Source organism: Corapipo altera, unplaced genomic scaffold (genome assembly GCF_003945725.1).
Source record: "Corapipo altera isolate COAL_440 unplaced genomic scaffold, ASM394572v1 71, whole genome shotgun sequence".
NCBI classification, from domain to species: Eukaryota; Metazoa; Chordata; class Aves; order Passeriformes; family Pipridae; genus Corapipo; species Corapipo altera.
Window position 1 is genome coordinate 6227014 of NW_020884916.1, and position 25999 is coordinate 6253012.

The 25999-nt window shown below is 47.0% G+C and overlaps 2 protein-coding genes across 4 annotated transcripts in view; one reads left to right on the top strand and one right to left on the bottom strand.

Moving 5' to 3' along the window:
• Positions 1-3008: 3008 nt before the first annotated feature.
• On the bottom strand, positions 3009-23332 carry KCNJ1 (potassium voltage-gated channel subfamily J member 1). 3 transcript variants are annotated; one of them, XM_027655613.1, is made up of 4 exons: positions 23182-23332; positions 21444-21517; positions 20978-21050; positions 3009-8885 (listed from the first exon to the last, which is right to left on the bottom strand). In XM_027655613.1, the coding sequence occupies exon 4, from the start codon at positions 8864-8866 to the stop codon at positions 7754-7756; it is 1113 nt and encodes a 370-aa protein (XP_027511414.1). In that variant the 5' UTR covers positions 8867-8885; positions 20978-21050; positions 21444-21517; positions 23182-23332; the 3' UTR covers positions 3009-7753. The 3 variants fall into 3 exon arrangements, with proteins under 3 accessions (XP_027511414.1, XP_027511415.1, XP_027511416.1); XM_027655614.1 differs by lacking the exon at positions 20978-21050; XM_027655615.1 differs by lacking the exons at positions 20978-21050; positions 21444-21517; positions 23182-23332 and having other exon boundaries at positions 3009-8667; positions 8745-8879.
• KCNJ5 (potassium voltage-gated channel subfamily J member 5) overlaps positions 12232-25999 on the top strand; it is a 53567-nt gene continuing 39799 nt past the window's right edge. The window contains exon 1 of the mRNA XM_027655611.1: positions 12232-12443. Within this exon, the coding sequence (XP_027511412.1) occupies positions 12352-12443 (92 nt within the window). The 5' untranslated portion in view covers positions 12232-12351. The remainder of the gene's footprint in view (positions 12444-25999) is intronic.

Here is a 25999-nt window from a genome sequence, read left to right on the forward strand (position 1 = left end):
TATTCCTATTCCTATTCCTATTCCTATTCCTATTCCTATTCCTATTCCTATGCTATTCCAAAGAACCCACCCCTTTACACACAAGTGGCCTCCTGCTTTATATACCTAAAAATTGTATTTTAACCCCAAGCATGAATTTCCAAACAACTGCAGGTTCCCAATACTATCCCAAGGGAGAGGGATTTCCCTGTGCTGAGACCTTCCCTCAGCAAAGAGAAAGACATTTCTCACCCTAGCGCCCAACAAGTGCAATGCAGCCCTAATGAGACACTAATTAGGAGGGAACTGTTCCATAACTTCTGTTGGTGCAAGCATTGAATGGGAAGCTGGACTTGCCCAGCAGTGTTTCATACACATCCATGGCAGTAAATGACTGTGCCTGAAGCTCTGCACCAAAAGCAGGGATGAACCAGCTGCTGTTTCCCAGCTCTGTGTCCCAAGGAAAGAGCCATCAGTCTGTAAACTCTGGGTTAAGGGAGCCAGTTTCACTTCATTATCCTATTACAATAATAGAGTTTTTACAGCCTGCTTTGCTGTGCTGATCCAGTATTTTTAATAACTTCAGTGAAATTAGTTTGTGATTTCAGCCTGACAAAGTAGGTTCTCCCACATCAAACCAAGCGTTGCTGCATTTGGTGTTAATTAGAGCTGCAGTCTAGAGGCACATCGGGGGCTGGGGTTTATAAATTCACTTCAAAGACTCCATTTGTATATTTTTGCACAATACCCAGCATAACACACGCAGGACAATTTTCATCTGTGAAAGCAGAACTCGTTGCAAATAAAGCTCAGACTTTTCTGTCACATTAGAAGAGAATTGAGACCTCTGGTTAAGGCCACGTGAAGAGTGACAACGTGTAATTTAGCTTGTGTGTTTGGAATTTTTCATCTCCAGAGGTAGAAATCCCTGTACATAAAGCTCAGATTCTTCTGTTGTATCAGAAGAGAGTTAGAAATCCTAGGAAAAATTCAGCTCCTTTTATTCTAAGTTGCAGCTGCTGCAGAAGGATGAGCACTGGGGACTCTGCAATTTGGTGCACAGAGATTTCACCACAGGAGTTGCTTCTTCCTTTCCAGGAACTGCTGCAAACCTGTTATTTGCTTTGGCTTTTCCTTAACTTTCTGTCTCCTGGAGCTGTAAAGTCTGACTTTGGATGCACTTCACCTTCCCTGCTGCTGCAAACTCCGTGCACACTCCAGAGGAGTCTCCTGTGCTGGCAGGCCAGGCCTGGCCATGGACCTCTGCAGCTCTTGGGAGCACCAGGTTGGTTTTCCATGGGGTGGCTGGAGGGGGTTTTCCTATGAGTGTTGGCAGAGGGCTCCTGTAATTACCTGAACACCATCCTTGGGCTTTCTGTCACCCTCAGGATGATGTATAATGTATATATATTATATATATACACTTGCCCCATCCCTGGAAGTGTCTAAGGCCATGTTGGCTGGGGCTTGGAGTAACCTGGGATAGTGGGAGGTGTCCCTGCCCAGGGAGTGGGACTGGATGGGCTTTAAGGTCCCTTCCAACTCATACCACTCTATGATTCTATATATTATATATAGATATACATTAAAATAGTATATTGTAGTGTTAAGTCAAATAAGAAGAGGTTCAGTCTGGGGTAGATGTTGTTGTGCAGAGTTTAAAATGTCCCTTAAGCAGCTCCCTAAGATCCCCAGCCAGACCCTCCAAGCTCTGTGGACACAGGGATACCAGCATCCTGCCCTTGCTGTGGGAATTTGGGGAGCAGCATCCTGCTCTGGGTGGGGTGGGGGCAGGGAGGAGCGGGGGTGCTCCAGGGAAGCTGTCCCTGCCCATTCCACGATCCAGAGCGGTGCTGTCGGATCTCCCGGCACTGCAGCACTGAGTGAGGTGAGCTGGGCTCCCAGATCCATCTCAGGTGATGTGAGGGCTCTACAGACACTGCCACAGTGGGGGGGACTCCTTGCTGTGTGTCAGCTCTGTCCTGTGCCAGGGGCACTCCCAAAGCACGGGCACTTTGGGCACTGCTGCAGAACCACCCCGGAGCAATGCCTTGGGGCCCTCCTGGGGTGGCCTGAGGTAGAACTGCAGAATAATAAAGGTTGGAAAAGACCTCCAAGATGATTAGATCCAACCTTTAACCCAGAACCACTGTGGTGTTGGTTTTTAACAGCTGGGGAAACTGAGGCACAAAGCAGGGAGCAGGGACTGGTCTGAAGTCACAGAGCAGAATTCCAGGTGGAATATGGGCCTCTCCAGACGCAGCCCTGCCTTTCCTAATCCACCCCCCACCACAGACTCTGTTTTAGGTGCTGCTGCAGCACGAATTTTACAGCCCCAGCCCTCCACTTACACATCACCTCCGAGTTCACTGCACCGAATTAAGTCTCCCAACACTTCTGCGAAGGGGCTAAATACACCCAGCTTGCACAGCCCGTGCCAAAAACAAGTCACTAAATGCATTGAACTCCGTGTCATAAAATAAGGAACAGTCCCAATAAATTCCTGCTTTGCCTTTCAAGATTGCCGTGGAATTCGGGCCGTGCCGAGCCGGGAGCGGCTGATCCGCAGGTGAGCGCTGCCATCCTGTGGCTGCAGCACAGAAAACAACCTCCGGGATCGCTCCTTCCCTCTGGCAGCATCCCTGATGATCCCCAGCATTCCTGGTGGTCCGCAGCATCCCTGATGGTCCCCAGTATCCCAACCCGCCCCCATCCTGGGCTGTCCCAGCGGAGCAAAGCGGGGATGTGTCCCACATCACTGCCTTGGCATGTGCTCAGCCAGGACTCACAGAATCCCAGAACGTGCTGAGCTGGAAGGGACCCACAAGGATCATCCAGCCCAACCCTCAGCCCTGCACAGGCCCAGTCCCAAGAGTCACCCCCTGTGCCCCAGAGGATCAGCCAAACCCTCCTGGAGCTCTGGCAGCCTTGGGGCTGTGCCCACTGCCCTGGGGAGCCTGGGCAGTGCCCAACCAGCCTCTGGGGAAAGAACCTTTGCCTGAGATCCAACCTGAGCCTGTCCTGACACAGCTCCAGCCCTTCCCTGGGTGCTGTCCCTGGTCACACAGAGCAGAGCTCAGTTCCTGCCCCTCCTGTGCCCCTCGATGCTTTCTGTGCTTAAATTTGACAGCAGTGTAAAAAAGGAGCCACAAAGTCTCATCTCCAGCCTTCCCTTCCTTGGCCACCTCCTCTGAGCAGGGGGAATTTCTGCCTGTCTTATGCAGCAGGAGTTTGTTCAAGTGTAAGTCTCCCCAGGCAGATGCTTCCACCTCAGGAATGTCAACTTGACCTCAGGAGGTATTTTTTGGTGTGTATTCAAGCAGCCTTGGAGAGAGCTTTAGCCTTCCTCACTGTTCCAGTGACACCATCACAGGGTTAAATGCAATTTCGGGCCAGGGCTGGTGCTGTCAGAGGTTCCCCGGGCTGCAGGCAGGAGCACAGATTCAGGAACTTGCTCAGCTTCCCTCTCTGCTCCCATTCCTGGCATTGTGGTGTGGTTTCTCCTGTGTGGGGAACAGGAACTAGGCCACCCCAGGATGGTGGTTCAGGGCAGGGGTGGGTTGAGGGAGCAAACTGAAGGGGAAATAAAGGCTGTTCCCATTGGAATTCCCATGATTGTAAGCACAGGAGAGGGAAGGGGATGTGACACCTCGGCTGCTCTCACTGAGAACTTGTTTCTGGGTGAGCAGCAGAGTTTCCAAGGAATTGGGTACAGGTAGGAGTGATCCAGGCAGGAGTTATCAAGGCAGGCTGTGGCAGTGCATTAGCAGTGATCTGCCACATTCCAGCACTGCAAGTCAAGATGAGCATCTAAACAGTGTGCCAGGGTTTGTTGTTATTGTTGTTGTTGTTGTTATTTACTATTATATTATTATTATTATTATTATTATTATTATTATTATTATTATTATGATGTCCCTTTTCACCAGTTACTACCATAGTGTGTGTGGAGACAGTACCCAGCATATGTCAGTGTACTAAAAGCATTTATTTTAATTCATGGCCCTTCCCCCAGCAGTCAGCAGGATGCCTTATTCATTTGCCAGCAGGAGGGTAAATCTATTTCAAAATGATTGAAATATTATGCACAGCTTGAATGAATGTTTAAAATAAATACAGTAGAAGAAACATGTTGTTTGTGAAATGAGAAGATAAATTAAGCTCAGTGCAGACACGTTATTCCCAAGCCTGGTTGCTTGGCTTTCACAGCAAAATCCTTCAGGCCTTAATCCAGCAGCAAGTACATGGTATGATTTCCTCTCCTGAAGGAGCAGGACTTTCTCTCCAGACCTTTGGAGGGTTTGGACCAGGCTGTTGCCTCCACAACATCTTAGGGATGGGCCTGTGCAGGGCCAGGAGTTGGACGCAATGATTCTTGTGGGTTCCTTCCAACTGAGAATATCCTGGGATTCTGTGTTCCACTTTGGCAGGATGGATAGACAGACAGGGAGAGGAGAACCCTGAGCCCTGAGCAGAGCTGGAAAAGTGAAACCCTGTCACGGGGGAAGGAACAAGCCTTTGTTTTCCAGTATCAGGTCTGTGGTTCCCTCCAGCCACTTCTGCTCAGCAAGATTAAATTTATTTTCATCCTCTTAACTGAACTTGCTTTTAATGGCAGTGGGGGTGACAGCCCCAAAATAGACTTCCCATGGAGCCCGTCCTGCCCGGCCCGTGTGCCGCCTGTCCCCGATAACCCTCCTCCTCCCGGCCTGGGCTTTATCTCTGCCATGACAAACAGCTCTCCCCGGACAGAAAGAGGAAATTCCACTCATTGTTGTGCTGTGCTGGCACTGCTGCTGCTCTATCTCCTGCCTGCTCGGGGCTGGCAGGGCTTCCTGAGGTGACAATCAGCGGGAGGCTCAGGGAGGAGGGGTTCAGGCCAAGATTCCCAGTAAGTCCCAGTTTGAGCCCACTCTAAGTAAGCCTGACAGCTCAGCCATGGCCCTGTCAGCTGTGCATACATCCCCTTTGTATCTCCTGATCCTGCAGTAGCCAGTCCCTCCTGTACTACCAAAACATGGAAAAGAACCATCACCCCTCCCCTGCTGCTTCTGAGGCGGGTGGGACTGTCAGGAGAGTGAACAACAGGTACCATCCCTGCAGGCTCATCCAGCAGCTTCTGTTTGAGTTGTGGTAGCACTTAAAACTTCTAAAACTGGAATGGCACCTCCTCATGCTTGTGCTGTAGACAAAGGGCAAAAGGTTCAATATTTGGGTCATGAAGAGCGCTGAGGTTTAGGATTTTGAAATGGCTTTCCAAGGGCACTGCCTGAAAATGCATTTTTTTAGGGACTCTCTAAACTTTGGAGGGTGGACACCACCTCCTGGACAGGCACTGGATACGATTTGATTTATTTTTCCCACTAGCACTAACATCCCAAAACAGCTTTCCTTAAATTTGGAAACTTCCCTGACTCCCATTGCACAGCTGGGTTTGACCCTTCCAACGTATTTCCCTTGGTCTTGTTATTTTTGCACAATGAAGGTACTTCTTTTATGGGCACCTTGGTGCATCCTGGGATAAGAGGTGTAGCTTGTAAGCCTTGAGTTCTGCCTGTGCTGCTCTGGGGAAATCACACCCAGGGAACCGCACAGGAAGCCAAGAAAGGAAATGCAGCAGCAGCTCTGGAAGGACTGAGCAGCCTCTTGGTTCAGACGAGCCTGGGGCTCCTGAGACATCATTTCACTGCCCTGCTCTCTCCTGGACTTCTGTGCATGGCCACTGATGACTCACTGCTTGCTTGAGGGGATAAAAACTGTCCTTCCAGGGGGATAATCTGCAAGGCACTGAGGCTGGAGAGGCTCAGATACTCTGGTGATTGGGACTGTAAAAATATATTTACAGTTGGCACTGTTAGTCTACCAGGTTGCAAAAACAGTCAAGTTAAAATACTGGGCAGTATGTGGGAATTACCTGAAAGGTCTCAGCTCCTGGTTCAACCCCCCACAGTTCTGGCCCTGCTGCAGCACTTCCAGTCACTGATGTGTGAGGAGGACAGAACTCGGGGTGCTGATCTTTCCAGTCAGAGGTGAAGGGTGTGACAGTGGTGCCTTAAGGAGAGGAAAGACTGAGACAGTTGAGAATTGGCTTTTAAAGTGCTTTAGTGACATAATTGTTCATAGCATTGTTCTTTGTACAATGAAAGTGTTTACGTCCCCTGTTACAGATGGTAAATCTGAGATACATGAAGTGATTTGTTCTGAACCAACAAAGGAGTTGATGCTACACTGGGGCTGAGAGCTGGACACTCCTGGTTCCCAGAGTTTGATTTCCATACTCACACTGTTCATTTGCAGCATAACTTTCTCTTGCCATCATCTGACCTGCTTAATTCTCTCCTTCCTTTAAGACCACTCAGTCTGGCAGCTTTTAAACAATATTTCCATTTTACCACAGCATTGAAAATAGATGAGCTGACTTACATCAAGGGAAAGAGTTCCCCAAAAAAGTTCCTTTGCTCTGCCACTTGAACTCTCAGCAACAGAACCAGTTGGAAAATAAAAATAAGGAAAATTATTTCCTCTTAAACCAGTGGAAAATAAAAAAGGCTGTGAGGGAGTAGAAATTCACCAAAAAGTTATTTAAGCTTCTTGTTGCATTTGAAACTTAAATGTCAACAGTTATACCCAGCAAATGTTCCCACTGTTCAGCTCCCCCCGAGCAGAAGGTGTTTCCTGGAGGGATGCAGGTTTTGCTCTGCTGAGATGGATGGGTTGGGACTAAATCTGAAGCCAACTGTTGGTGGGAGGCTCCTGTGCTCTGTTTTTGTTTGAACAAGACCTTGGTGCTTCAAAGGGAAAGATAATCTGTGTTTGTTCTGGGGTTTATTTTGGAGGATACATCCAGAGCTGGGGATTTCCTCTCTCCTCCCAGTGGAGTGCTCTGTGCCAGGTGGGAAGCACTCAATGTGTTCTCCATCTCCCCACCTTGCTGCACAGTTGTCTTCAGATGTTTTCTTGTTCCACAGCCATCCAGCTCCTGGGGAAGTGAAGGGTATCTGAGGGATGAGACAGCTGGGAATAAGCTGCAAAATTCCTCTCTTCCCATTGTGGGTCTCTGCTTCTTGTCTTTGCAGTTTTCATTTCCACTTGGCTATTTTTTTCCCTGAAAGGAATCAAAGGCTTTCACGGGGAAGAAGTCCTATTTTGGAGTTCTGGATGGCAGCAGCACGGCCCCAGCTTTGTCTTTCCTGGTTTCCTAAGCGCGTTCCGTCCCTTAACGCTTCGTTTCTGTTGCTGTACCAGCCTCAAAGAAAGAAGGAAGGAATTGTTTCAGAATGTTCAAAAGTGCTCAAGTGTTCCCATGCCCCAGAGTCTGTTTTCATGGAGGACTTTGGCAACCAGAAATGTACCTTTTTTTGAGGTTTTGGCTCCTAAGTCCCCCAGGTTTCTTTAGCTTTGCTTTCTGTCTCCCCTTTTCATGTTCTCATTCCAGCAGCTGTGTATCTTTAACGTGTCCTAAAGATTCTTTCCATATTTTCAGGATTTTTAACACCCTTTTATGCCTCTGGGAACCTGAGTTGGACATTCCAACATAGCAGCTTCATAAAATGTCCCACAGGTATAAAAATATAAATTCTATGAAATACACACAGTGTAGTTCAGTAGCATTCTGGAGATCACTGGTGTCCTGCTCCTCTTCGATTTGAGGCTTTTGAGAAAAGAAATGCTGTTTTAGAGTAAAACCAAACCTGTGCTTTTGTTTTACTAAGTTATTAATCCTCTGGAGATTGAATTCTTTCTGACGACAGGGACAGTCCCATGAGTACCCGAACTACATTTTTGTGTCACTGGTCTCACTGACTTCAAGGACAAACCCAGGATTGTCATAACCTTTCTTCTCTTTGGCTTTAGCTTCTTTCTCGTTGTAGAGGCAGAAGGCACAGTGGGGGGTCTCCACAGCCACTGTCTTGCTGAAGTTCTGGAAGTCAACTCTGTATTTCCCTTCTTTGGTCTTGGACACGATGGGAGCGAAGCGGTAGCCCCAGAGCACCTCCTCTGGGATGTAGGACGTCCTCACCTGGCAGGTGGCACTGGTGGCTTCCACAGTGCCATCTAAAAACACCACCAGCTCAAAATCCTGCTGCAGGATGGTCTCTGCTGCCATGTGGAAGAAGGGGCTGTTCTTGTCTATGATGTGATAAATGGTGAGTGGGGAGATGAAGAAGAGATTCTCGTTGCCAGCATCGACTACAAACTCTATGTTGACTTGGTCCAAAATGATTGTCTCTCCTTCCGGGGTGATGGTGGTCTTGAGGAGCTTCCCATAGATGTGGCTCCCAATCAGGAGGCTCTTCCTGAGGTTTGCCACCCGGATGAGGAGGCAGAGCTTCCCCCCGCGCTTGCTGATGACGGCGTTCTTGCTGAAGGTGATGGTCTTGGCCCTGTTCTTGGACCTGGAGATCTTGGCCAGGATGGCCCCACACATGAAGGAGTTGATGATCACCCCCAGGATGGACTGGAAGATGAGCAGGAAGATGGCAGTGGCACATTGCTCTGTGACACACCTGAAGCCATAGCCAATGGTCACCTGGGTCTCCAGGGAGAACAGGAAAGCCGAGGTGAGGCCGTTGATGTTCTCCACACAGGGGGTGTGATTGATGGAGGGGTTGAACTCGGGCAGGTCTTTGTGGATGTAGGCCACCATGTACCAGAGCAGCCCGAACAGAAACCAGCTGCCCAAGAAGGCTGAAATGAAGATAGTCATTTTGTATCTCCACCTGAGGTCCAGGATGGTGGTCCATATATCAATCAAAAAGACAAACCTGGACTGTTCCACATTGCCAAACTCTATGTTACACCTCCCATCCTTGGAGACCAGCCTGGCCCTGCGCCGGCTGCGCTCCCGGAGGTGACTGGTGAAGCGTTGCCGGAGGTAGTTGAACATTCCCTCTGCTGCTGCCGTTCTGGAGAGCGAGAAACAACAAACACACAGGTTTAATTTGTACCTGCAGGCGAGAGGGAAACTCTGAAAGACTCTCAAGACGCTCGTTTAGGAAAGAGTTGTGTCATTTGCATATTTTCCCACAGTTGGTGGGGAAAGTTTCAGTGAGTACATGAGCAAAAGAACAGTTCCTTGCCTAAGGAGCATTCCAGCAAAAAATAATCATTTTGGCTTGCTCAGTAAACTCAGAGTCAGTCAACTGTTAATACTGTCCTCTGCTTAGCTGAGTAAGTGGAAGCAGAGAGAAAAGGTAACTTCATCGTGGGCATTTGTGGGGAAAACTGGTGGGGTGAGGTGTTCCTGCCTTTCAGGACATGAATCATGGCCTGTTTTTGCAAGTGTGTGTGGTATCTTGGCATGAGAAGACCTGGGTGTGACCTGGGGAGCAAATTCGGGAAGAATCAAGGGTGGATGCAAAAGGCATAATTAAGCCAGACATGCAGTTATTTCTAGTGTAGTTATAGACGGGGTTTGAAGGTGTGAAATTCAAAGTCTGGATTCACAAAAGCATCTCAGATAGGATTTTTAGGTGAGAATAAAAGAGGAAACTAAATTTCAGCATCAGGAGAATTGGGGGTTTACCCACCACAAAGGGGATGCTGAGACTAAAGGATCAGATTCAGAAAACCTTTCTGAAAGGGTAGCTCTGCATCCCTGTGGATTTTATCCTTTATGATTGGCCACGTTAACAGGGAACCCGGGGAATAAGAGTCATTGTTGGAGAAAACACTACTCAGACTGGAGTACGGATCAATGTGCATCTGGAAAATTCCCAGTGTTGGAGTTACTCAGACACACAGACAGGGGACAGGCTGATCTGCAGTCAGGAGCTGCCTGCTGTGTTCACACACAGATCCGGGGCCTGACTTCGACCCAAAACTTAGGACTGTTCTTAGAAATAATTGATTTCTGAGTTTCAGCCTCCAAGCACATGTTTGGTTGCCAGAGAGGATGGTGGATGAGTGCACAGCTCTCACCCACCCCATGTTATTCAGCCTTCGGTGACCAAAACTCTTCTCGTGCAGCTGAACCAAACCCTGTGCTGAGATCAGGTGTCTTGGGGCAAAATGCTTCAGTTACAAACCCACTGAAATAAGAGAAGAACTTGAGGGCAAAATATTCTCCCTGCTGCCTCAAACAAAGGATATTCTGAGCCTGCTGTGCTTCTAAGGATGAGCATCCCCAGCCACAGAGAGCTGAGGTTTTGGGGTCCTGCAGCTGCTGGGGGGGATGTTTCCTCTAGAAGGACCCAGGTTTGATGAGATGGGAGATGCTGAGAGCTTTTTAAGTGTTTGCTATTGCTACTTCACAGCTGCACCACCCTTCCCAATAGAAAGGGACAGCAAAAAAACCCTTAGGAATTATTTTTTTAGAGTAAGTTCAAGATGCTTCACCACTTATCTCAAACACTGCCTCATATCCCGTCCCACCCAGGCTTCCTTCTGGTTAGAGCAAAATGCCTGGGCTCAAATTGTTCTCAAATGGGCTGCCCAAATTGTGCTGGGTTTCATGTGCTGAAATATTTGTGGCAAGAATTGCTTCGCTCCCCTAAGACCTAATTTCATATATCCAAGATGGGGATAATCCAGAGTGCTCCAACTGACACTGATGGGAGTTTAGCGGGCCATTTGTCTCATTTAACTTTAGCCATTTAAACATTTGAGAATTGCCTGTGCCAGTTGGATGTTTGACTCCTAATTGATAGGAAAGGACTCTGGGTCCCCTCTGAGGCTCCACTTCCCACCATATTTTCGTGACGTTAAGAATTGCTGTTTGGCAATTTGTCCCTCTACTCTGTAGGCAACTTTTAGTTGGCTAAACCACAAATCCTCCCATTAGACACAGTTACAAGGACCTTCAGATACGATAATCAGCAGCAAATAAAATATTAAATTATACTGATGGAGCCTAAGCACAAATTAATTGCATATTGTAAAGCCAGAAGTGAATTCTGTTATTTAATGTCCCTGTAAGTATCAGCAGCCCTGAGAATGAATTTATTTCTGTGTCTCACAGTTGCCTTCCTTCTGCACTTAGGCTGAAACCACCTTTCCCCTGCTCAGTAAAATTAAGATAAAAAAAATGAAGGTCACTTTGTAATGTACCTTTTCCCCATTTGAAACTTTTGCTGTTGGATTTATTGGTTGCAAATGTGGCTGCCAAAGGTTAAACTTTAAGCATGTATTTGAGGAAAGGGGAAGGAGGTCACACTTTCTACACAATTCTCAGCTTTTATTTTCCTGATTCACTTTTAAAATATTCGTGTTAATGCATAGTTTGAGCTAAAATAAAATATTCCTGTGCAGGACTCTATTAAAAAAAATTTCCAGTGTTTATCTTTTGACACCCTTATTGTTCAAAAACATTTAGCTGACTCTGGTGTTAATTTTATAACAATATTGTGAAAATTGGCTTTTCTAGAATAGCAGGTGAAAATTTGGGATGTATCACCTTGTCCATCATAAAGTGCACATGGATTCCTTAGGCATAAAGGGGCTCCTAATCCCAGTGAATTAGGATTCTAATTTTCTAATAAAAAAGGGTTTTTTTAAGGTATTAGAACATTAGGAAGGAATCTGTAGGAATCTACAGGAACTCTGGTTTCTAATCTCCCCATCTTCTCACACTGGGGGTCATGAGAAGTTGCTACCACAGTTCTGGTAGTTTTGATTCAGCCTTCCACGGAAACCTTGGGAAATTTGGCTGAGGATCTGGACATATTGACCAGATAATAATCACAGAAGAGCTGAGAACAAACCTGGAACCTTGAAAATAGATCCCCACTCTCCCCGTCCTTCTCCTGCCTCTCTCCACACCCTCCTCAGAGGCTGTTCCACAAGCCCTGCTGCAGCTGCCCCCGAGCAGATCAAAGAGGCAGAAGAATTACACCTTTCTGCAGGCAGGATGACAAAGGAATTCTCCTTTCAACAAAACTCCTGCTCCCACACACAGCTGAAATGTGTTGATTTGCTGCAGCAGGAGCCAAATTCCCTCCTGGATAAGCATGGTGAGAGTATATCCCTGACTGTCTGCAGGAGATTATATAAAGCAAGTTATATAATACAGCAATTAAAGTTCTTTTAATTTAAATCAGTGAAGGTAGCCTGGCTACATCTTAGCTAATATTTACCAAGATGTTTCCTGTTGGGCCCAAAGAAACACAGTGTTTCTGACTGTCTGGGGTGGAATTTCGTGCTGCAGGAGTCAGCAAAGGTGTCCCCAGGCACAGTATGTTTATAGAGGGTTCACTGCTCATAGTCTGACTCAGAGGGGCCTTTACCAACAAAACTCCTCAGGGAATAAACGTGACCTGTCAAGGTTAGCTGGGAAAACGAGGAGCTTCCCCCTCCCTGGCCCAGTCTCGTGTTTCTCAGGGATCACTGGAATAAGCAGAAACTCTCAGATCTCCATTCTTGGCTTTCCAACTAATGTCTCAGTCCCTCTACCCAGAATGTTTGACAGATGCCTGGAATGTAGCTGTTCTCAGATGTATTCCTATTTTTTCTCTGCATTCCTGGGGGTAGGTAATGCCAACCATTGCAGTTCCTGGGAGCTCTGTCCCACCTGGAGCTGCTCTGCTCCCTCACAGATGTACTTGAGTGCTTCTCTTTGCTCTTACTTACTTTCCACTGGTTTGGTTTGAAAAATGTTGGCTGTGGGGGATAATGACCAGGAGCTTTAATTGTTCTGTGGGTGAGTTTTGCCCAGGGCTGTGTGTGGAGCACATTAATCCAGGGAAATGGCTTTAATCCCAGCCAAGTGCAGCTCTGGGGGAGATCAGAGAGCGAGGGAAGGGGAAGGTGGTTCATGTTTGATGGGGGCCTGACAAGAACAAAGTTTTTTTGCCTCCATTTCCCTGAAGTTCTGATATCTGTGGCTTCACAGGCATTTCTTCCCTCCCAGCAAAGGATGTCTGAGCAAGGATGGCAGAACTGAATCATGAGGGGGAGAACAGAAATGGAAAGCAACTGCCTGACCCCACAGCCTTCACTAGAAACACATCTTTGTTGGGGATTCAGATGAAGTTCTAAGCAGCTTAGGTAAAAGAAAGGGGATACAGAGTCAAAGGATTATTTCTTTTCCCAGTTCTGTTCAGTTCTTTGCAAAACTCAGATCTTCTTTCAGCCCTTCCTGTGTTTTCCTCTGTGTTGAACTTTCTCTGAACAAAGTACATGAAATATCCAATTCCTAATACCTCATAAAATGCTTCTTTATCAGGAAAGCAAACTCTAACACTTACCCTCGTGGATTATCTGCTGGTGCTTCACTCCCCAACCCTTGGGAAAGAGCAGCTCCTGTGCCCTTCACTGGCTGCCCTGGAGAGCAGGAATGGCCTGTTGGGATGGGATGTAGGGCAGGAATAGCCTGTTGGGATGGGATGTAGGGCAGGAATAGCCTGTTGGGATGGAATGGAGAGCAGGAATAGACTGTTGGGATGGGATGGAGAGCAGGAATGGCCTGTTGGGATGGGGTGCCAGCTGCAGATTCTGTCCTGCTGTATCAAGCTCTGAATGAAGGAGAGTCAGAGAGAGCTGGCCCTCCACTGAGTTAATTGTGAGTGGAGCCAAAACCCAAGGTCACTGGAGCAGCCAGTCAGCCCTGGGGAATATCTGAGAAGGATCTGATCTGTCATAGGGAATGTCTGAGAAGGATCTCAGCTGCTCCATGCCCTGTGCACCATCCTGAGGGACACATCAGCCCCAGGACCAGCCTTGCTGGCACTGGGAGCTGCCAGAGCCCAGTTTGCTCCTTGCCCTGGCAATGCCAGCAGGGATTTTGTGCCCTGACATACCTCAAAGCACTGAGCACAGGGGCTGGGCCTCCCAAGGCTTGACTGAAATGCCAGTTCCATGTGGGAAATGTGATCCCTCCATCCGGCTCAGGGATAATCTGGAGCCCTGTCCCAGCTCCAGCCCAAGTGGCTGCACTTTGCCAACCTAAAGTCCAAGTGGAATTTCAAATGGATGCGCCAAAGGATTTATGCCCTGCCTTGCCCTCTGTGCTCCTGAACAGAATTACTGGGAGGTGCCAGAGCTGCCCTTTTCCCTCAGTGCTGGCTGGTGCTCAGCAGGAGAGGCAGAGGGGCAGCTCATAATATCCCCTGGGAATATGGAATATCCTTGAAACCTCAGATTTCTGTAAGCACACAGCTCTATGTGAGCAGCTCAGGAAGAATCTCTCTCAAGTGCCAAAACTTCCTCTTCAAATGGGAAGAGGGAGGTTTCATCCTTCTGTTTTTAAACTGGATGAACCAGGACTGTCCCAGCCCATCCCATCAGGGATACAACAAGGACATGCACTATCCCATTTCTTCCTTTCCTCCTTCCTCCTTTCCTTCCCTTCCTTTCCTTCCTCCCCTTCCTTCCCTTCCTTTCCTTTCCTTCCTTCCCTCCCTCTGGTTTCCCTCACAAAGCTGACTGAAATAATTCATTCATGGCAACACAGGCACATTAATAAATGAAAAAACAGGCACTGCAGCGCTGGAGACTCAAGCAAATCTTGTTTTCTGAAAGCTTAGGAGTATTTGGGGTCCTCAAAGGTTAAAATACTTACTTCAGACGTATAAATAAAGGATTTACAGCAATAAAGACATTACTGTCATTGTTAGCAATTAATAATACTGTAATTAGTGCTGCGCAGAAATTAATCCATGGCTGCATTTACTGGGGGAGAGGCTGAAGGCTTCAGCTGAGTGGAGAGCAAAGGACTTGTCTGATATAAGAACATGGGGAAGGTTTTGCTAAAAGTACAGAAGTGTGGCCCTTGTAGAGCAGCTCTGTCTACACAAGAACATTTGCCAGCATTTTTGAGCAATAATCACCTCACTGGCATCGAGGAAAATGTCATTATTTGATATTTTTGCAGTGCTGAGCTAATTCCATGGCTAGACTGGATCTCCCACAGCACCTTCTGCTCTGGCAGAGAATCCAGGGGCACCAGGAGCTGTGCAGCCAAGCTGGTTTCCTTGCCCCTGGGAGCTGAGCTGCCTTCACAGCAGGATTTCTCAACAGAACTAGTCCTACTTTAGGTTTCCACCGAAAATATTAAATTTTCAGGAGGAAATGGCTCTCTAGGAGGAATGATTTTTCAAGCAAATTATATCTCTGGGCATTTTACTTCAGTCAAAAAAAAAATCCAACAAAATAATCCTCATTGCTGTGGACTTGTGTGTGACATGTTGTTGTGGTTCTATAAGAAAAATCAGGATTTAACTCATCAACAGTGTTATGGTAGTTTTGTATTCTACTTCAAGAGAATTGATTTTGATGGACTGAGAATTCTTGAAAATACAGCTTGTTGCTTTTAGATGGAAATTTTTAATGGAGAAAGGCAGGTTTTGTCTGGTTACTTCTCCTCTCTGTTGCCTGACAGAGGCACTGCGCTCCAAATGTGAGAAAGGCAGATGGAATCAGTTCTCATCTGGAAGTGTGGGAGCAGAACTCACCCATACTCCAAGAACTGCCAGCACTGAGCCTGGGCTGGAAGGCAGAGCTGCACAACCCCCCTCTGAAAGGCAGGGGGGCAATGGGCAGAGTCATGTGAGCCAGCTCTGCACATTCCCTTGCTCTGCTGTTCTCTGCTGGAGTATTTAAGGGATTCAATCATTAACTACACATTCTGTTTCTCCAAGTTGGCAATGTCAAGTCTCAGTCCCCAGCACGGTGTGGCCAGAGGGTTTGTGCTGTTTCTGGGACCAGTGACACAGCAAGAGACCCTTCCCCAAGGTGAAAGCTCCTGGGAATGCTGCTCTGCCCCTGCTGTGCCACCTGAGCTCGGGGTATCTCAGTGTTCAGCACTGCCTTGGCATAGCAAAGCTTCTGTGCAGCCTTGTTTTCCAAAGTGCTGCTAAATTGAAGCTGCTTGTACCATTGTGCTGGTAAATTTAAACTGACTGTACCTCTGTTCCAGCCCAAAAAGGACCCAGCTCTGGGAGCAGGGAACAGTGCTGACAGAAAACATGTGGAGCAGCTTTCGGTGGGGTTGGAAAGAGGTTCTGCTCACTCAATGCACAGGAGGAGCAGGAAGCTGCTCTGTCTGTGCTAAAGGAACAAAAGCAAGAAAGCAAATTTGCTGTGATATAAAGTCTTCTCCCAGTATTTCAGAGAACAGCCAATTCCAGCTCCAGAGCAGAGACATGGTAAAGGAATACTCAGAATGAACTTCAAGGGCCTTGCTGGCCCTGCTGTGGTCATACACTGCACACTCAGCCCCAGAGAAGGATTTGATGGACTCTTTGTCAGGTCTGGGATAATCCAGGAATAATAATCCAGGAATAATGTGCAGGAACCTGAGGAAGATGAGGGAAAGGCAAATAAATCCCCAACCTGGGTGACCCTGCAGCAGGCAGTGTTCCTTTTGTTTTCAGGATCCAGACTGGACGTGCTCCAGAAAGATGCCTGTACGAACACCTGGGATGAATTTCACACTGGGGGATCATTGCTCTGCTGCAATCTTTCACCTGCTTATTGCACCAGGGAAAACCCCAGTCAGGAATATTTTCCTGGAATGTGAAGAGAACTGTCCTCACCTTTAGTCAGGCTCTGACTTCACAGCAGCCCAGGCTTTGGTGGTTATCAAGGTGACTTTGATTTCTAAGCTGGCAAAACTCCCACTGTGCTGTGCTGGTTTGGTGCCAGTAATTCAACCAGAGCAGCCCAGATAGGGACTAGCACGTTGGTCTTGATAAGCCAGACTCAACCCCTGCTCTGCCAGCTTTCCATTGGGAATGCCAAGCCCTGAGCAGTAGGATTGGGAGAGGAAAGGCTTGGAGAGAAACCAGATGAGCTGCCAGGTGGGAGCTGCTCTCTGCAGCCTCCCCTGAAATGGGTGAAGAGAAGACGGAAAGATTCATCTGGAAAGAGGCAGTTGTTGACCTGTGGCCCTGACTCTGTGGTCTCAGACTGTTTCCATTGCTTTCTAACTCATGTTCCTGTCTGCGAAGGAAAGAAGAATAATTTCACTACTTCACATGCAACTGAGAGACTATTTTAAGGTTGAGAATGGGGGTTTCACGATGTAGAGAGTTATTTTATTACAACTTCTGGGCTGCCCTGCCCTGTCAAAGCAGCTTGATGCATCAGTAGTAACTGCTGATCCCTGAACACAGCTGTCACTTGAAGTATTTTGAGATCTTTCAGGAGCAGTGCTGTGCTATTAATAGAAATTATTGCTTTTTTTTTTCCATATAGAAAGGCAGCTCTTTCATACTTTGTCACTTCCTTCATGTAAACAAAGAACAAAGTGAGGAAGGCTTTCTCTCAAGATGAAAGTGTGTGTGTGTAGCCCTTCCCTTGGATCATTTCTGTCACTGAACCTGTGTGTAAAGTAGTTTTCCATCTCTGCCTGTCTCAGTTGCCAGGGATTAAAGGCTGCACTGAAGCCTAAATTCTGTGCTGCTGCTCATTACTGAGCACGTCTCATCCCCCTTCCTTTAATAACAGTATTCTCATAGTAAATCTCACAGATATATAGTTTATGGAAGTCTTTTCTACTATTAGTTCTTTTGCTATTTTTCTGCCTGTTCCTGGCTCTGCTGCTGCTTGGATTTGGCCTTGTTTTCCACTTGAGCTGTCTTTGTTTCTTGAATTTCTGTACTGAGGGTCGTAGTTTCTCTTGGACAGGGATATTAACACGTGTTAAGTTCCTCTGAATGTGCCCTGCCTCCCATTCAGAAGTTTTCCAGCAGATGTGTTGGAAGGAATATTGTTCCAGAGTTGCTCTCCATCAGTAGGCATTTTGGACTTAAGTTTTTGAAGTTGCTTTTTACCTCAGAAGCACAAAGAACCCCCTTTGGCTGTGATCAAAGCCGGGTGGGCTTTGGTGGTACCACAGGGAATGGATGGAACCTCTTAATTCTCCCTGAACATCCCCAAAGCAAAGAAACCTATGGTGACCCCACGGAATTGTTCAAAAGGGAAAGGATTTGTTGCATTCCTGAACAGATGCATGTTCCCTTGCACCCTTTTGGAGAACACAGGCTCTCTGCTCCATGAATTCCTGTCTGCCTCTGCCCATCTGATGTGCTGAGCTGACACTGGAGCACATCAGCTGCTGCCTGCTGATTTTCCCTGCCCCTCTCTCTGCTCCCTGCACATCTGTCAGGCAGGAGCAGCTCCCCAGACTGTCCCTTGCTGGCTGATGCCGTGCATGTCATCAGTCCAGGCTCAACAATGAGACTCTCAGACACCAATAGTTTGGAAGATTTCTTTCCAGCCCAAATGCTGCAGCCTGTGATTGACAGGTTTTGTCCTGCCCCTGGTTCCTGGAGCCTGATTTATATGATTTTCTACAGCCTCTCCAGACACATCTCATCCCATCACAGTCTCACCCGCACAGTTCCCTTCCCCAGCTCTCCTTGACTGCTGCACCCTGCAGTGGGATAAGAGCCCTCACTCCAGAGGAGTGTGCAGGGAGAACAGCTCATCCTGCAACCCCTGCCACGGCTTTGAGAGCTCCCAGGACGTGGGCTGTGAAAAAGGCTGATTTCAGAGGTTGTCAGCCGCAGTCAGAGCTGCTAAAGGCATTTGCTGCTCTTTCCTACAAGGCCTGATGAAGCGAATTTTGTCCCTCTGAATCACAGCCCGCTTGTGCCCAGAGATTGGGTAAAATGTTCCTGGGATTTATTACAATGTAATGCCATGAAAGCTGAACAAATTTCAGGAACAAATTTTGAGGATCAAATCTCAGTGGGCAGCTATTTGCCTAATGTCCTACTTTCCTCCACATCTCCTGCAGGAAGCAAATAGCTTTTAGTTACACAGGAGCCTGATTATTTCCCAAAATACTGAAACTCAAAATTGCCCCTTTTAAGGCTATTTTCTGCTTTCAGGGGCAAGAACCCTTTGAAGGCACTGGGGAACACAAGCTGAAGATCTGAAACCAGGAATACTCTGCTTTTCCTGGGATATGCAGTATTTCACCAGCAGAGCTTTTTCTAGTCCAATCCTTCAGTTCCTTCTCTTCTCCTAATTATTTATTTAAGTATAATTGACTTGCAAGACATTCTTGGCTTTCAGTGTGCACTGAGTGAATTATTGACCCGTCACATGGGTCATTGATGTGAAGAGACATCTGAACAAACTGGGTGCAAAGCAGCTCCTTTGCATTCCTAATAGCAATTGGGAGCCATTAATAACTTTGCTGCTTGGTGCTCTCAGAGCCTGCACAGTTTTAGTTTGACATGCATATGGCTGAGTTCATCCTCAGTGTAATTTGAAATTCATTGGCCATGGACCTCATCTCCTTCTGCTCCTTGAAAATCTCTCCTGTGCTGAGACAGGCTATGCTAATTCCAGAGTTTATGGCTGACTTGAGATGATTTGAAAAATCAAATCCAATTAAATCAACTTATTAGCAGGGTCAGAGACCAGTATTCAGCTCATTCTGTTCCTTGCTGTTTCACAGCAAGGAGTGAACTGAGGGAGCATCCTGTGTCTCAACCCAAACCAAACTGATCTGTCCTAATAAAATGGCTTTTGGCTGCAGGATCTAGAAAATACAGTCACGTGATAAAGCATTCCCAGAGTCCAAACTTTTCCTGCTTTTTTGTGTACTATAGGACAAATATTCTCCCCTTTGTGCCTGTTTCCCCACCTACTCACAAGATGGAAGAGAAACGAGAGTATTGCAGGAAAAATGCAATGATTGCAAAGTTTTGAGACCTCTTGAATGTGGTGCTGTGGCAGCAGCATCAGCTTCCTGGGGTCAGAACTGCAATGGGGCACAGAGCTTAGGAGAATCTTAGATGCCCAGTTTCTGTCCTGGTAGAAACTTGTTTATTATCCAGGAAGGGAAAAAAGCTTCTGCATGAATAATATCTTAATATTCTCAGCAAGGAGCGGAACAGAGAGGTTTGGAGGTGGACAAATATTAAGCTGATTTGCAGGTCCTTTTGCAAAGGAAAGTTTTAAGTTTAGATTTATGAGTTCCCACACTGTGCAAGGCTTTGTGTTTAAATTACACCATCACCAAGTGCCCAGTGGCTCTTTCTGCCTCTTATTGTTCAGCATCTAATGTATTTCCTGCAGGAGGTCCTTCTGCTCCAGACAAAACCAGACAGAAAATGTTGAATTCTTAGCTATCCTTTACACCTCTCCTTGTGCCTCAGTTCCAGGGGGAAATACAGTTTACCCTGCTCAGGCATCTTCCATCTTTCCCATTCATTTAGGAGCTTAAATCTTGTTGGAATTTGCTGTGGTGTCAATTCATTCAAACAACCTGAGGGAACTTAATGAAGTGCCCACTTTGGTGGCTCAGGTGCCTCAAAGTCCCTCTCACTTGTCAGAACTGGTATCTCAAGGTGAATTGCTTCAACCTTCCCTGGATCATCAGCTACACAAGGTACCAAGACTCCTATTTTAAGTTTCTGCCTCTGTTAAGTGCCTAATTGGAACCTGAGACTAAATTACTTCCCAAAGTGAAGCTCTTATCTCAGACATTAACGAGCCTTTAAGACCCTTGTCTCAGTTCCTGTACTTCAAGCAGAATTCAATTATGCAGCAAACCTCGGGATGTCACTGGGGGTTTCCAGAGTCCCACTGAAGTGGTGGAAACCCTGGGAAGGATTTACCTCTCTTTACCCTTCAAAATGTTAGAAAAGCCCAGGCAGCTCATTTAAGACAGGCAGTAGAGCTACAGTTTATATTTGAGGACTGAAGGAGGATCTCATCTCGCTGGGCCATCACCAGATTGTGTGAGCACGAGATTGGACACAACCTCCACGTTGAAATGGAAAAAGGAAGTGAGAGGAACTTCTCTCGATATCAGTAAACATTCCCACACAAGGTGCCCCCCAGCACTCTGTGGCTGTTTCCCAGGGTGCACCTGCCATGGTGTAACCACTTGTTTTCCTCTTTGGGATGGACATTCTTAGGGCTTCCAGCCATCCCTTGCTGTTGGTGACCTGGCGGGTGGTTCCTCTGGGCACATTTCTCCCCAGAGCACAGAGGGTTTATTAAAGCAGGAGCCAGCTGAAATTCCTTTGCATTTCTCATGGAATGCTCACATGTCCAAACCCTGCCTGGTGAAAGCAAGAAAGGCACAAACCCATCTTACCTCTGTGAGGTCTCAGCACGCAGTGTGTGAACTCATCAGCCCCTCGGCCCCGGCGTGGTCCCAGCTCCCTGCTCTGGAGAGAGGGCTTGTGAACACCTTTGGGGGGTAATAAAGCCCTCTGGATCTGAGCTCTAAAGCTCCTTTTCTGCTGAGGGCAGGCTGAGCTGCAGCCCTGCTCCAGGGGCAGGGGATGTAGGGCTAGCGCAGCTTTTTGGGGATTGTGCTGCCCACGGAACAGACAACGGGTCTGTGGCAGCCTGGAAGGTAAAGCTGCATTTCTGAGGCAAACTCCCCTAATTCCTGCTAGTCCAGAGACCTCAGAGTTGAGGTGAGCTGCTGGTAACAGCTGGAACACAAGAACAGCCTCCAGGGGTAGGGGGCTCTGAACTCCAAGGTTGGAAAGTGCCTTCGCCACGACCACCCCCTTCCAGGACCCACCCAGCTCCCCAAGGCCATCCCTGCTTACCAGCTCTAGAGGGTGTCCACAGAACTTCTGCCAAGAAAGGTGGATTCCCAGAGCTGCACCCTCTTACATTGCTCCTGAAACAGTCAAGGACAAATAACAAATCTGGATGGAGCTGGAAAGCAGCAAGAAGCCCAGGGAAAGGAAATGAGGCATGAGAGCCTCTCTCCACCAGCTCCCCACCAGCTCCCAGCCCCTGGCTCCTCACACCCAAACACAAATCCATGATTAAGGCTTAGTGCCCTTTGCCCTCATCCTTCCCTGCTCCACACATTGCTCCCCCTAAGCAGGGCTGTGTTTCCAAGCCCCTCCACACTTTCCCCAGCTGTTCCCTGCTCACCAAGCTTGGGTTTGTCTGGAACAGGAACTGCATCAGAACAGTAAGGGGCACAAAGAGCCACTTGATGATGGTGAAATTTAAACAACCAAAGAGCCCATCCCTGGAGGTCCATGCCCTCTGCATCCATCCCCAGCATCCACCTCCTCACCCAAGTGCCCTGAGCTGCCTTGTCCAGCCCCCCTGTGCTCAACCAGGCAAGGCTGGCTTGGGATCCAGCAGCCTCTGGAGTGATCAGACATTATCCAAAACAGAATGTAAGAAAATAATGGCAGTTATTAGCTCAGCACCTATGGGGAAAGGCTGTGGTATAGGAAATAGAGGTAATCAGTACAGAATGGGCACTTGTTCCTTCCTGATCGTTCAAACCATTACTTGGTTATTTCTGTAATTTGATTCTATAATGGAGATTTTCCTCCTCTTGTGCGGCCAAGTTGCATCATGCAGAAAATTGGTTTGTTTAAGTAAGAACTCTTATGGTGTCTTTCATCCAATGTTCTCAGAGAACATTACTAATAATTCATTAAAGCAGCACTGTCAGCTGGAACACTTTTAATTACCATTTTCTGACAACTCAACCCTTAAGTGGTATGCCCTGATTTTTAAATTTATTACTAACACATATGCAGATTTTTCCCTTTCCCTGCTGATGTTTATTTGGTTTGAGAAAAGTAACTGACTGTGAGATTAAGGAAGTGAACCATGTACTACATGTTGTCATGCCCAAAATGGGAGATAATTTTGGGGTGGTTACTTGTTTAAACAGGAGTTTTGACAACCTCTTTGCATCTCTGTGCAGCTGAATATGGAGACTTTTTGGTGCTGGGGGACTGAAACCCCCTATTTCAGGTCTAGCTGTGAAAATCAGTAGCTGCTCTTCGTTAACTGCCCAGTTACACATGCTTAGCTCTTAAGTTACTGTGAGGTGAAGACCTCATGGCTGCTGCTAATACAGGGTTAAAACAACAGTTCCCACACAACTCTAATATGCTGGGAGCTTGTACCAGCTTATCCCACCCCAGTTTTTCACAAAGCTGTTATTTTAAGGCCCTTCCAGCTCCATGTCACTGCCACAAATCCATTCAGCATTCCCAGAGAAGAGTAACACCTGAATGTTCTGCCTTCATTTTCTTGGATGACCCCAGCAGATGCAGAGATTCCCTTTGGCAATGTTTTCCTCAGTAGCCTGGTTTGTGGGAGCAGACACTGAGGGAGAGAACCGGCAAGAGGGTTGCCCAAGGAAAGGTGAGCCAGTGGCAAGGCAGACTAGAATCCAAACATCCCATTCCACCAGAAAAGGATTTTCTGATTCCCTTCTACAGTCCTGACACGACGATTCTGAGCAAGGACATGTTGGGGATTTTTGCAGCTCCCAAGCAAGCACTGTGGCCATGAACCTCTTACCTGGGGTCTGACGTGGTGAAGGTGAGCACAGAAGGGAGGGGGGAGAAAATCTGCCCAGCTTTGTGTCCCCCAGACCACAGAACTTCCACAGAACGTGGGTCCAGCAGCTTCTGTGTCAGAGCAGGAGAGCCCAGGGCCCTCTTTGGCTTTTATGTGTGGTGTGGCAGCTCAGACTGGCTGCCAGCTCATCTATATGCAATGGCTCATTAACGGTGCCTTGGTTTGTATGGATGTCAAAGGCACAGGAATTGAGGGAAAACTTAGTCCAAGTGTTGAGCTGCTAAAGTCAGAGAAAATATTACCTGGAGGAGCTGCTCTTATTCCTCCTGTCACCACATCTGAGCCTCTTGTCCCACCTCTTGTCCAGGCCACTTGTGAGGATCAGCCTTCCCTTCGCTTTGGGCAAGAACCAGTTGCCTCTGGATGTCCCCATATTCTGCAGAGTCCTTTGCATCTTGAATTATTTAGTCTGTGCTCTACCAGCTGCATGTGTCCTTGTCCAAATTCCTGCTTAGACTTTCCTTCCTGGATTTGAGCTGAAACTTGGAGTCCATCTGGACTCTTTGCAGAGGAGAGACTGCAGGAGTCACCTCATTGCTGGGGGGCTGCTGTTGCTCTCCCTGCATTGCTGTCACCTTAGAGCTTAAAGAAATGTGCATCTCTTGGAGTTCTCAACCCTTTGCATCCTAAGGGAGAAGTGACTTAAGGTTGGAATCCTCCCACTCACCTGTAGGCACACAAAAATGAGGTGGAGTAAAGCCAGCTCTGGTTCCCCTCGTGCTCAGAAGGCATTTGTCCTCCCTCTAAGACAGATATTGCCTTGCAGAGGTGCCCATCCCTCTCCATCAGTAGAGTGAGGGCTGGGGAAGTCTGTATCCTTACTTTTTGGAGGCCCTACCATAAATAAATAAATGAGTTCTTCCCTCAATGATGCCCAGTCTGGAAGCTGCTCTTCCCTTGGGTTTAGAGCAATAAGCACCCAGTGCTTCTGGCCACCTACAGGGACAGGTGGAGATAGGACCCTCTGAGTCTGGAGGAACTTGGGAACAGGATTTGTATGTTAAAAAAAGTTATTTAAGGCTTGGGCAGAGCCAGATCTGCTCAGAGTTGAAACCAAGAGCAGCTTTGTGACTCGGTGACACCAGAGTTTGCCCTGGAGTGTTCTGAAGACAAAAGCACTGATACAAGAATTAACTGTCATTATCCATCCCATTGTTTTAATGGCTCCATCATTAATAATAAATTTGATAATACTCAAGCAGCACTTTTCATCTCCAAAGCATGTTAATCCATCTGTTCCACCTCTCAACGTTCCTGGGAGGCAGGTGTGCTACACCAACACACAGAGGCTTTTTTAGCACCAGGAACTGAGCATGGAATTGTTCCACATCCTTTGACCGTGAGCTCATTGATGAGGTAGACCCTGAAATAATCTGGTTATTTTTATACCACTCCTGGTACATGCCGGGTTCCCATCTTTTTCACCTATTGGCACAAATGAATTTTCCTTGCATCACATAGCATCCTGCAGATCGTTTAACATCACTTTTCAAGGCAGCAAGCTGGTTCTCCTGCAAGGAAACTCAATGGCATTTTTTCCCACTGGCTTCAAAGAGCATAACTGAGCCCTTAAAGGGATTTAGTTCTGTTAAATATCATCCTCAAAACTGAGAAATTAACAGCAAATGGGCTTTCTTCCCTTTTCCTCTAAGACATGTCAAAAGAATATTATAAGAAAGAATAGCTTTCTCCAGCTTTCAGAGACTCCCCAAGTGAATTTCAATTGCAGGTTTTTAGGAAAGAGTGTAATTAACAACTTGATTCAGTCTGAAGCCAGAAAATTCGTTCTATATTTGGCATTAAAAAAAGCAGAGCAGGAGGAGGGGAGTAAATGACCTAGATTCTCACAAGTGACAAATGACTCCAAGGTGCTCTGAGCCCCCTGGAATGGTAGAGACTCCCACAAAGTGCACTGTAAAGTGACTTCCCTTTGTTGTCCTTCATGTTGGACATTCCAAATCACCCAAGGCACTCTTGGAGATCTAAGTTATTGTGTTGGTTAAACTGATTATTAACTCAATTAAATATTATTAATTAAATTATTTTCAATAATTAGATTAATTAGATTAAACTCGTTATACATCTAGGGTAATATTTCAAAAAATGCATCCATAACCGAGCAGTTGAATCCTGTTTTCAGCAGTGACCTCAGGATTCTAATTCACAGCAATCTCCCCTTTTCCGAGCTTCCTTCATTGTTTTCCTGGAAAACAATGCTTTGAGAGCATCTCCCATCAGGAAGAAATGAGGAAAACAAGGAAAACATTTCCAGAATGTCCCTTTCTATATTTGCATCTTCTGGTTTTCCAGTGTTCTGTTTTCCACGATAAAGTCGACATTTTCTATAAAAAGCTCTATGAAGAGCCTGTTTGCCTAACAGCAGTTTTTCTGTATAAATGTTGATAATCTCTGTTCTGTCAAAGAAAAAAAAAAAAGATTTAATGCCTTTATCTCTTGGAATGGTTATTTATAGGAGAGGAGTTCTCTCGAAGATGGAACCAAAGATATATATTTTAAGAGCGGGGAAGTCAGTGCTGCAGGCGGTTGTTTATTCATTAACCTCGATGTAGCTGTGCTGGCAGCCTCCCAGGAGTTATTTACTCTGTGCTCACCACGGGGAGGGATTTGGAATCCACTGCAATGTTATTCCAGTCCCAGGAGAGGTGATTCCATCCTTCCGGTTCTGAGCACCACGCAGAGCATGGTGGAGGGAGTGGAGCAGAAACGGGCGACTGAGCACTCACTGGGATGGCTGAGC

Excerpts from the sequence above, each read along its gene's own strand:
- KCNJ1 (XM_027655614.1), bottom strand. The coding sequence starts at position 8,866 with ATGTTCAACTACCTCCGGCAACGCTTCACCAGTCACCTCCGGGAGCGC.